General features: G+C 43.2%; 1 protein-coding gene and 2 pseudogenes across 1 annotated transcript in view; all 3 read right to left on the reverse strand.

Annotated features, from left to right (window-relative positions):
• The window catches only part of CNGB3 (cyclic nucleotide gated channel subunit beta 3), a 170,822-nt gene that overhangs the window by 82,834 nt on the left and 75,686 nt on the right, over window positions 1-12,302 (reverse strand). The window contains exons 5-6 of the mRNA XM_004047247.5: window positions 11,056-11,208; window positions 9,962-10,170 (exon numbers count right to left, since the gene is read on the reverse strand). Coding sequence (XP_004047295.5) covers window positions 9,962-10,170; window positions 11,056-11,208 — 362 coding nt within the window. The remainder of the gene's footprint in view (window positions 1-9,961; window positions 10,171-11,055; window positions 11,209-12,302) is intronic.
• Window positions 448-3,361, reverse strand: LOC109027910 (golgin subfamily A member 2-like; annotated as a pseudogene).
• Window positions 3,409-8,516, reverse strand: LOC109027911 (ubiquitin-conjugating enzyme E2 Q2-like; annotated as a pseudogene).

The following is a 12,302-nucleotide window of genomic DNA, read 5'->3' on the forward strand; positions in this document are numbered from 1 at the left end:
TACCCTGGAATATACAAAATGTTACACAGATAGAATATGTACACTGGGGAAGGGGAGCCACCCCCAGCAGCCTGTTCTCTTGCCTGGTCTACATTTAGCCCCATTGTCCTGCCTCAGCTGCCTCTCTGAGTAAGAAGATGGGAGCCCCCATGAGGGAAAAGTTGCTTTAGTGAGTCAGGCCATCAGGGAGGCCACCAGGCCTCCTCCAAATAAATCAACTCTATGAGCCTCTGGCTCTTAAATAACAACAATAATCATCCAGAAATTAAGGACTTAGCCCTGGCCAAGGTGGCAAAGGGTCTGCACTTGTTTGTCTCCCCCCATCACACAGGGGTCTTACCTTGCTCCTCTAAGCATAACAGGGTGACTGGGAAGGGGTGGTAAGGACCTGGTGGGGAGGGAGCCTCTGGCCCCACTTCTCCAAGCTTTGCTGACAGTGGCCGGCTTTTAGATGACGGTGATCTTCACCTCATTTCTTGTCAGCATGATAGAAAAATGGAATGCAGGGATTGCTGCCCAAGCCTGGGTGCTCCTGGGGGTTCTGCATCTCAGGAAGCAGTTGCATAATCTGCTGTGCAGTGGGATTGTCATGGGGAGAACCCTCCCTGGCCTCTTCTTGTGCAGGCTCCACGCTGTGGGCGAGGCTCATCTTGCAAAGATCACCCTGTTTGTTGGCAGCCCCGAGCTCCTGTGGGAGCTGGGGCACCTGGAGCGGGCTCATCAACAGGGTTCTTGGCAGCTGCCAGGAATTTGCCATGCCACTTGTTGTGGTTGCCCACAAGCCGCAACACCAGCTCCTGCAGCTCCAGCAGCTCCAGCAGCTTCACCTTCATCTCCTCCTTGTCCTGGGCCAGGCTGCTGATGTATTACTTCTGGTGCCACATCTTCAGCACTGCCCTCTAGCTCTGGTACAGTGTGATGTGCTTTCCTGCGGGAGGACAGGGTTCAGACGCTGGGACCCCTCTGACCACCGTGCAGCTCCCCCTGCCATGCCCTGGCCTCCCACTCACTGATGATGTCTGTCTCTCCAGACAGCTGGATGCAGCGACGTTCCAGTATTTCTATCTGCTCCTTCAGGTCCACCTTCTCCTGCATGAGCTCCATAAAGTGGCTCTGCAGCTTCTCCCTGGCCCCCTGCAGGGCCCGGTGGGCCTCCCCACACACAGAATCGCCTCCAGTCCCTGGGACTAGGGCTGCTGCCTCTGGCTCCTTCTGGACTGAGGCCACCAGGTGAGCCAGACACTGACAGCTCACCCTTTGCTCCTTCAGCTGCCCACGTGGCCATGCCTGCTTCTCCTCGGCACTGGCCACAGCTGAGTTTAAAAATGCCACCATGGCCTCCCAACTCTCCAGTTCCTCCGGGATGCTTGGCATGAGCGGAAGCACCTCCTCCTCACTGTCCAGTCCATCTCCTTCCCCATGGAGAGCCAAGAGGGTCAGCTGGGCCTGTAGCTGCTACTTCTGCTGGCTGGTAGCTTCCAGGTGCTCCTGGGTCTCCTGCAACACTTGGCAGGCCATCTTGGCCACGACTTTGCCCTGAGCTTCCTCCTGCTGCAGCTGGTCTATGAGCTGGGTCTGCATCAGTAACTGCTTGTGGAGCTCCTTCTCATAGGGCACCTGCTGATAGGTGGCCATGTACTGCTGCAGGTGACCCAGGTACTGATCTCACTACTGCTGAAGACTCTGAGCCTCTTGGCTCTTCAGCTCTACCATCTCCTTCAGCTTGCCCAGCTTCTCACTCGGCTCCTTCTTGATGTGCTGCTCCAACTGTGGTGTGCTGGTGATCTCCATGTTCTCATTGTTCAGCTTCATGAAGCCAGTCTGCAACTTGGCCAGCTGCTCTTTGAGCTCACCGTTCTGGAAGACTGCATGAATGATGGTGGTGAGGTCATTCTGCATGGTGTCCAGGGTTTGCCTGTGCACGTCCACCTGCTCCTCCGAGAGCTCAGCCTTCTGCTCTAGCTCCAGCAGCCTCTCCTCCTGCTCTTGGTTCAGGCGACTCAAGCCCTCATTGTCTTGCAGCTGGGTTTGGAGCTGTCCTGCCAGACCCTCCAGCTCCTTCCGCAGGTGCTCAGCCTCCACTTATAGCTGCTGCTCCACCTCAGAGGGCCCTGCTGGGGGCTCCAGGAGCAGGGGTTCAGCGATCTGTTCCCTCAGTTTGGCCAAGCTGGTCTCCAGCTCCTGTACCCGAGTCATGCTGTGCTCCTTCTCCTCCCTCAATGTGTGCACCTGCTCTGACATTGGCTGCATCCTCTGCTACCACATGGCCCTCCCTCCTTTCAGATTTTCAGTATATTGATCTTTCTCCATCTGTAGCTGTTTCAGCAACTCCATAACCTGCCCCAGGTGTGCTTCCAGCTGTGCCTGCTCCTCCATGGCCTGCTGTAACTGCTGGTTAGCATCAGGGGGTTCACACTGGCTTGAGGACTATTGAAGCAGGAGCTTGGCCCTCTCCAGCTTCTTTTGCAGATCCTCCAAGTTGAGCTGGATTCCTGACTTCTTTGTCACTAGGACTCAAATTTCTCTTCTAATTCTGAGTTCTGTGGCTTCAGATCCTCATATAACTCCAGCCTGAGGGCATCTCTCTCCTTGGTTAACTCTTTGTTGTACTTGTGTCTTCTTCTGCTATGTCGAGACAGCAGAGAGAGCCCACTCCAACTCTCCCACATGCGCCAGGAATACTGCAGGCAGCTGGCCAGATCCTTTGACTCTCCTTCAAACTGCCTGGCAGCATGCTGAGTGTAATACAGGGCTGTCCATAACTCTGCCTTCTCGGACATGAGGATCTCTATGGTCTGAATTTGAACCTGTAACCACTGCCTTTGGCTCCCTGCTTTCAGTTGCTTGCTTTCTTTTCTTCTTCCAGTTGATCCAGAATTTCTTGGTTTTGTTGTTTCTCCAGATCCTTCAGGTTAGCAGATGATGCAGGGCCTGACAAAGGATGTAGACTTAGAGGCAAGACCATTGAGCTGTTGAAGAGTTGTCCTGGGCTCTTGATCAATGAGAAAGTCTTGGTTTCATCCATGAGATTGGGACCAATGTCAGCATCATGATTCTGAGGTGCCGCCATGCTAGTGAGACTGGCACCAGGGGAAGAGACACCACCAGCTAACATGGTGTCATGAGCAGACAGTTGTAGGGGAGAAAGCATGGTCTTTGCATGTATCCTCAGGTGAATGGCAACCACCAGAAGTGGTTGTCTCAGGATTGCTGCCATTTTTCATTTTCTCCTTTTTTGCTCTTGTACCTACACCAGAGTTGTTTATATGCTGATATTCTCTCAATGTTTTCTTGGCCACAGCCAATTTGCTCTGTAGGGTTTCTTCAGACATCACAGGCAGGGTGGGAGGTGGGGTTGGGGCCATATCAGCACAATCCTGGCAACCACTGCTAAACACATCCAGTCATCTACCGGGCAGATGTGCAACTGATCCAGAGGAGAGTTAACCAGGGCCACACTAGAACGCAGAATAGGGTGTGGCCTCAATGCTCCAAGCCCATTGGTCAATGAGAAAGATGAAAGGGAAAGGAAGCATGGCCAGGTGGCAGCATGTCCAGAGGGACGATTTTTCTCATGCATCTGTACAATGGAATTATAGGATTGTTGGGCTCTTGCTAGATTATATTGATTCTTATTAGCTCCAAACTGCACTCTGGCTTTGCCTCTGACTAAGATGGCATTTATCTGCATAATGACCAATTCTTTTGTGTAGGCACAGCTACAGCCCTGTTTTGTGAGAAGTTCCATACACAGTGCTCCCCCATCCAATACATATCCTCCTGAGAGAACAGGTAACACCACTCGAACAAATGGAGGATAAAATGGAAAATTGTCCTGCTACCCTCCAAAGTCTATGAATACCAATACTAATAACTTGGCAATTCAGTTTAAGGTCCTCTTCATAAGGCCAGTTAGCTCAAGGCAATAACATTCTTCCCAGGCCTCTTAAGAAATACTCCTACCCCAGAAAAGGCCCTTCTTTCTGGTGTTAGGAGCCATGGTCCAGAAACACAAATCCAATAGAATTTCAGCCATTTACCTCTCAGATCACCTCCTCCCTAAAGTTCTACTTTCCTGGGTTTTTTTGTGTTTTGTGTTTGGCCTTGGTTCTTCATTCATTCCCCCATATGAGTCAGTAAAAATGTAGCCATTAGCAACTTCAGTCAATATATAACAGATTCATACTTTAGGATGACAACCCAGTTGACAACCACAACAGCTTCTTAAAAGACATGTTAAACAAAATATATTCTATGCTTTCTTTTTCTTTTATGATCTGAAGATCATTGTGCAAAAGACTATCAGGGTCGACCTTCTGCAGTTCAACATGCCAGTCATGTACTGTCATTTACGAGTTCCACTGAATAAATCCTTTTCAAGCAATATTGCTTTGCTTTTGCCAGAAGATAAAAATCATGTAAGAGTTAATTCTCTATCAGGAAGAGGACAAAGAAATTCCAGCAGACCTGTTTTATGTTTTATAACTCCATGATCTGCATACGTCCCTGAGCTCTTTCATAAGTCTATCTGAAACTTGCACTGACCCAAACACCACATCACATTTAAATGGCCTTGACTTTGAGTCTTCCTAATTTTCTCTAATGTTGCCAAATTTTCTTTTTCAATTCCTTCATCCTCCAACTTTTTCCCACTAATAAGTTCTTCTTCCTTCATCTTACAGTGATTTAAGTATTTTATATCTCCAGCCTTCTCTTCTTCCTCTTCTTCTGAAGTCACTTCTATTTTCCCATTCTGACCCATGCGTAGTGGTTGATCTAGCATCTCAAACATCCAGGTGCTTAGGAAGGTTATATAATCTGCAGAGTTCGCATATCAACCACTTCAATTGCTGACGAAGGTAATTGTTGTTCTTAGTATCTTCTGGACGTTCCAGAACTGATGTCAGATTTGGGTCATCACAGTCCACAAACCATATTGGTGAAAAAGATGGATAGGATTCTTGGAATCTCTAGGCACAAGAAGAGGCTCAACCCATCATGGAACAGTCCTGGCCTCTGTGGTGTCTTGTCCACAGGAGATTCGGCAATGTGTAAATATTCAGGAGACTGGCCCAGGTGCAGGGCTGCGAGGGTGCGGGGCTGTCCCCGTCCCGCCGCCGCCAACTCAGTCCGCAAGGCTGAGCATGGGGCGCCACTGCAGCTCTTTGTGAGCCTGCGCCAAGCCGCACACCGCAACCCGTATTCACTCCTTCTGATAAACAATTCATAGAAACTTCATAATTTTACACAGGACAGATGGAAGAAGTATTTTAAAATAATATTACCTGAAACAATTATAATGCAGATTAAATAATTATTCAAGGAAATAAAATCCTCGAACTGAGATTATCATTCATTCACTCCTTCAAACATTTCTTGAGTATACTCTAAGTTCCTAGGATAGATAAATAAGTGAATCGAATACTGTCCCTACTCTCAAGAAACTTATCCTCAGGTAAGAAAGAGAGATACATAGACAAATAGGAGACAAGAGGGAAAAATGAAGTGTGTGGACAACCATTCATTTAATTCATTAGATAATCAACTGTGTATTTTCTATATGCCAGACCCTGAGCTAGGTATCTTATTCAGTCTTCATAATAGGTTTATGAGGTGGGTACTGAGATAGCCAGGTGGGAGGGGGTTGCTGGAGAAACTCCAACCAGCCTGCCCACTGAGGTGGAGCCTTGGAAAGTTTGCTACATTTGCAATAGGGAGGAGCCTGGCCCCTCCTCTTCCTGTGTGGAACCTGGAATTTGAACAGTGGGCACGAAGCACTCTAGCAGGGGGCTCTGGCCTTGTGGAGGATCCCTGTTTCCCCCCTTTTTAAAACTTTTCACACAATAAAGCCCTGCTTCAGTCACCCTTCAAACCGTCTCCGAGCCTAAATTTTCATGGCCATGGGAGAGCCAAGGACCCTGTCTTTAGCTGAACTAAGGAAAAGTCCTGCAACAGTACGACTATTCCCATTTTAGGGGACAAAAAAGATTGTATTCAATAAAAGGGTAAGTTTAGTTTCTTCAAGTTAATGCTATTAGCAAATTTCAGAAGTGAAATTTGACCCCAGACTGTTGGTTTCTACTACTTCATAATTAGCCTAATCGATATTTAATACAATTAAATAACAGAATTATGAGTAAAGTGTAGGAAACACAGAGAAGGGAGTGGTTTTCTTCAGATTGGTTTATAAAGAGCAATTGAGAGGATTAAGTACCAAAAGCAGTTGATTATAAAGGAAGGCCTAATTGACATTGTAACTAGATGACACTGAGGATTTCTGTGAATTTTGTGATTGGTAGGTTTAGCAAAGGGTTGTGGATGTGTCTCTTATCTAAATAATCTTCACTGTCATTTCCAACTCAATTTCTGCTATCTATAAAGGAAATTACATACAAGAGACTTTTTGTTTGACTGTGTTTCAAAATTCTGTTATCTTTGTAGCACCACTTTTAGGAGCAAGATTTTATAAATAAATGCTGTGAAAAACTTGTAAGGCCTTCTGGTTTCTATTGTAGCTGTTAGCACCTCAATCTGTTGTCTGTTACTTGCTTATTTTCCTTCAAGGCCTTGGGGAATTCATATTTCCATCCTCCAGTTATGGTGCATTTATTTAATAAATTAAGTAGATGTATCTACCTAGCAACTGTAAGTATTTAATAAATGTCTCTTGAATGAATGATTCAGTGGTGTTACCAATGGTAGCATGGATAGCTAAATATGAGACCTTCAGGTTGGGTACTCAATGTGCATAGTCTTCTTACCAAAATGTAGTCAAGTTTCAAAGGCTGCAGCTACTTACTCTAAATTAAAGAAACCATTAAACTTCTTTTGAACAAACAAAGCAATCATTTCCTGCTCTATATTTGTAGCTTATGATAATGCATTTTAAATAGAGCCTGTTGAGTGTGTTTTTTACCGGTTATTTTTCTTGGTTTTAACACTTCATTGTGTACAAAAGCCTCTTAGAAAATTGAAAATAAAAGTCTCCCTTTACTGATTTTGTCATTTTCCATTTGTCAAACATTGATTTTCTCCCCCCTTGTGAGTCTAATGGAGGTTGAAATTAGTGTTCCTTTTGTTGTTGTTTACTTCTTATTTGTACACCATCATCACCATTCATCAAGCTGCCAGGTTGCTCTGGGGATGGTGCTGGTGATTTAACTAATGCTCTAAAGTCTGCACAAGGAATTTTTTGAATAGACTTTTGGCACAGCTTTGGCTTTTGCCTTTAGTATTTCTTTCTAGGAAAGATTTCAAATATAGAAAACACTTCCCAGAAAATGACAATTATTTTAAGGAAGAAAAAAATATTCAAAGCTATTCCTTTCAGCTTTTTGATAATTTAAGACCTTCTGAAGATTCAACAGAAAATATTAAGGAGATTAAGCGACCTAACTATCTTCTTCAAAATTCGACATGGACCTAAGATGCCATATAGGCAGTCAGTCTGCTCTTCCTATTGTGATATTGGAGGGCATGTTCTGTGCAGCCCTTGCTGAGCCTTGGGAGGAGGATGGCACATTGGCCACAGTTGGAAAGGTAGCATCCTTCTAGTTAGCTGGGGAAGGGGCTTGGGGTAGTGGTTATAAGACTTGGGTTTGTGCTTGTGAAAACACATTTTTCTGTTTCTTAGATTGATTGGATTGACAATAAACTTTCCTCAACACTGAGAATAAATCCAGGAGAAGATAATTTCTCCTAAGGGTAAGAATGCTAATTTCTTAGGAAGGGCACTGCATTTGATCATGAGAAATAGGATGTGATGAATTTGGCAAGTAAAGAATAAAAAGATAGACCTGTAGATGCCATATTCATTCAAAAACAAAACACCAGTGGAGGTGTTCTACGTACTTGTGATTTGCCCTATCTGTGAGGGGTGTGGCTACCTCTCTGTGGTTTGGCTGTATTGATGGAGATATGGACGGCTCATTGCTCTTTCATTCTCTTACCACACTGAATAATAGTATATTTTGCAATGGTGGAAATCTTCTGTGCTGTCCACCAGACACAAGGTTGTTGAGTTCTGAAAATATGAACAATGTGGCTGAGAAACCTGAATTTTTAATGGTATTTAATTGTAACTAATTCAAATTTAAATTTGAATGGATGTATTTGCCTAGTGGTCACCATATTGGACAGTGCGGTGAATCTATATTGATTAAAATGGTCATGACCATATAATGGCCAAAAAACAAGTGAAAAAATGCTCCACATCACTAATCATCAGAGGAATGCAAATCAAAACCACAGTGAGATACCATCTCATACAAGTCAGAATGGCTATTACTAAAAAGTCAAAAAACAGCTGATGCTGGCAAAGGCTGCAGACAAAAGGCATCACTTATAAACTGTTGGTAGGAGGGTAAATTAGTTCAGCCACTGTGGAAATCAACTTGGAGATTTCTCAAAAAACTTAAAACAGACCTACCATTTGACCCAGCAATCCCATTACTGGGTATATATCCAAAAGAAGACAAATCCTTCTAACAAAAAGACACATGCACCTGCATGCACATCGCAGCGTTATTCACAATAGCAAAGACATGAAATCATTCTAAGTACCCACTAACAGTGGACTGAATAAAGAGAATGTGGCACATATACACCATGGAACGAGATCATGTCCTTTGCAGGAACATGGATGCAGCTGGAGGCCCTTGTCTTAAGCAAATTAATGCAGGAACAGAAAAACAAATACAGCATGTTTTCACTCATAAGCGAAACATTGGATACTTATGGACGTAAAGATCAGAGCAATAGAAACTGGGGATGACTAGAGGGAGGAGGAATGCAGGGAGGAAGTGGGGGAGGGCAGAAAACCTAATTATTGGGTACTATGTCCAGTACCTGGGCCAATCGTACCCCAAACCTCAGCATCACCCAAGATATCCAGGTAACAAACCTGTGTGTGTATCTCCTGAATATAAAATAAAAATTGGGGAAAAAAAGGGTAATGAAAGCTTTGCTTCCTAAGTTAGGTTTTCCCAAAGTGTCCAGGCCTAAAACCCTGTGCTTGATTTCTCTACTACATGGAGGCACTTCACCTGGTTCCTACTACACAAAGATAAACAAGGCACAGTCCGTGTCCTAAAATATTACAGCCTAGTACTTCCTCACAACACCAGGCTGTCTCCTAAGAAGGTTGAGTAGGTTCTAATGAGTGAAATAATACCTATCTTATTTTTTAAAGTATTGAGGTGAATGGTAGACTGTAATGTGATAGAAAACAACTGCTTCACAGACTGTTTGAGGCTTGATTACCAGAGGAATATATATTAAATGGTTTCTTCTTTTGGTATTGATAATTGATCCATTTAAAAAACATTATTTAGGTAAAATATGTGTATAGTTTCAACATTTCAGACTTGGCACTCTCTTTGTATGCTCAAGTATTGTCAAATTCTGAAACACTTACTAACCTGAACCTGCGTGATTGTAGAGGCAAGGCCTGGGTTAGGATCCTGGCTCAGCTACTATCTAGCTTTGGGCTTTAAGCAAATAACCTCCCTCTCTAAACCTCAGTTTCCTCATTTGTAAATGGGGCTAATTACATCTTTTTCATAGTGTCATTGAAAGGATTAAGGGAAGTATTATAAATAAGTTAACTAGAACAATAATGCTAGCTGACATTTAATACTCATTCACTAGGCACCAGACACAATCTAGGCACTTCACAGGCCTCAACTTATTTAATCTTTCCATCAATATTATGATGGTGTTTTTGTTATTTTCACTTTAAATATGAGGAAACTAAGGTACAGGGAGATGCATGTTCTCCAGCACATTGTGAACACTCAATGGCTGTTTTATAATTGTTTTCTTGTTATTATTGCTCATGACTTCTTGCAATTATCCATGCAGATAGCCAGTCAACCATTAAATAAAACAATTCTGTTACTTTTTGTAGCCCAATTAGATGTTATTCACATTTCAGTTTCTGCCTTCCCCGAACCCCACTTACTATTATGTCTCCTCCTCTTACAAACTGGAGTCTGGGCTGGATAAATAGCATATCATAAAGGTAGATGATATCACATATGATGTCCGCAATAAGCCAGTAGTGTATGTTGTCTGTGGTTTGATATGGGAAGACGAGGCGCAGTGGTATAAACCAGCAGTTCCAGTTATAGGCAAGAGTGACAAGCAAGAGCCACAGGAGATAGAGTCGATCTGGAAAAACAGCAAGTGGTGCAATCCAAATGACATAGAACAAACACAGAGAGAATTCTGTTGCTTAGTTTGGGGAGGTTGGGGCACTACCCTCTAGAGAGCAATTTGCCATAGGAGGCTCTATTAAACATTCAACACCATTCTGCCTCTGGACTGTGAGGCTCCGGGCTTTACAAGAGATGTTAAATGATCTTATCACCTCTTCCGAAAGTGGAGAGTTTCCTTCCAGTCTCCTTAAGAAGTGGCCCCTCTGAGTCTGTCCACACAGGTAACTGTACTATTTGGATCAGGAAACGAGAATTTCAAGAAAAGTTGGAAGGACTTTGCACAGACATCACTGCAGCCACAGATCTTTAGTTCCTCAGTAGTTAAGTTGCAAGATTGATTGCCCAGGGCAGGTGGCAGAAAGGCCACATCCTGCCAGAAGGAGTATGGCACCGAATGGGAGGGCAGAGGGTCAGCCCATTAACGTAGTCCATGTCCCTTCACACATAGCCCTTCTCTGCCTATGGGAGGCTGCAGGAAAGGATTTGTTCAATTAGAATAATCAACAATGTGAAGCCATGGAAGAAGACTGACACTTTATAATGATGTGTGAGTGTGTCAGTGCACATATTGCGGAGTGCTTTGGGCCTTCTTTTCAAAGGTAATTAGGGGCAGGAGAGGATCTGGACTGCCTTTTAAATATAAGCAGGAATATTGTATTTCTTGTCTTCACCAAAGATGGGCAAATGATCCTTTGCAGGTTATATAATTTAAATTCTGCTTCCTAGTTAGATTGAGAATATGAAGTAAGGAAAATAGAAGCTATCTGTGACTTTGAGTCACAGGGTTTCTTGGTGATAGCCAGCCCTCCCACTATGATAGTTCACCCTTTGATAATACCTGTGTATGAATCTATGCTGTTTGGAAGTTTAAGTCGCTTTAAGTACTCTGTTAAAGGCATCTTCTTGACTTTGAAACACAACAGCCTATAGTAATGTTCTTCTGTTGGCTTATCATCGCTTTCTTTTACTGGTGGTACAGCTGTGGGCTTTGCTTCATAGGAAAAAAAAAAAGATGAAACATTTGAAGAGGTTAAGTTAGCTTAGTTAAAAACTTGAATTTCTTAACCAAACACCGCATGTTCTCACTCATAAGTGGGAGTTGAACAATGAGAACATATGGGGACAAGGAGGGGAACATCACACAGTGGGGCCTATCAGGGGGTGGGGGACAAGGGGAGGGATAGCATTAGGAAAAATACCTAATGTAGATGATGGGATGATGGGTGCAGCAAACCACCATAGCCCATGTATACCTTTGTAACAAACCTGCATGTCCTGCACATCTATCCCAGAACTTACAGTATAAAAAAATCCAAAAAACTTGAATTTCTTAAAGTCGGAACATTTATGAATCTTCCTCTTTTGACACCGACAGATGAAACAAAACCTTCCTGACATTTAAAATAGTGACATTTATTTCACTGTGTGTGTGTGTTTGTATAAAGAAAAAATATGTCAATGTAAAAAATTAAAGGAAAAACAATTTTTAAAATAAATAAATGTTAATAAATTTTTACAAAAAAAAAAAGAACAGGAAAAACTACTAAATGATGACAAAATTCAGGATAGTGTTTACCTTGGCAAGGGGGCTTTGTCACCTGGGGAGACCGGAAGTTTTCTCTAGTGAGGGAAATGTCCTTTATCTTGGAGGGTGGTGATGGTGATGCAACAGGACTATTCATGTGTAAAAATTATCCAGGCATGGTGGTGCATGCCTGTAGTCCCAGCTCCTCTGAAGGCTGAGGCAAGAGGATCATTTAAGCCCAAGAGTTAGAGGCGGCGGTCAGCTATGACTGTGCCACTGCACTCCAGCCTGGGTGACAGAGCAAGACCCTGCCATTAAAAGAATAAAATAAGATTAAATAAACATATAAATAAAATGTTTGTCTACACTGAAATATTTATGGATGAAATATAGTGTCTGGAATTGGCTTTAAAAACTCATTGTAACTCCAATGTTACAGGAAATAAATTTAAAAAAATGAAAAAAGAATATGTTAAAATAATTGAGCTATACACTTAATATTTGTGGATTTTACAGTTTTTAAACTATGTCTCAAATAAAAATGTTGAGTATAAAATAAA

The sequence above is a fragment of the Gorilla gorilla genome, chromosome 7 (assembly GCF_029281585.2).
Source record: "Gorilla gorilla gorilla isolate KB3781 chromosome 7, NHGRI_mGorGor1-v2.1_pri, whole genome shotgun sequence".
NCBI classification, from domain to species: Eukaryota; Metazoa; Chordata; class Mammalia; order Primates; family Hominidae; genus Gorilla; species Gorilla gorilla.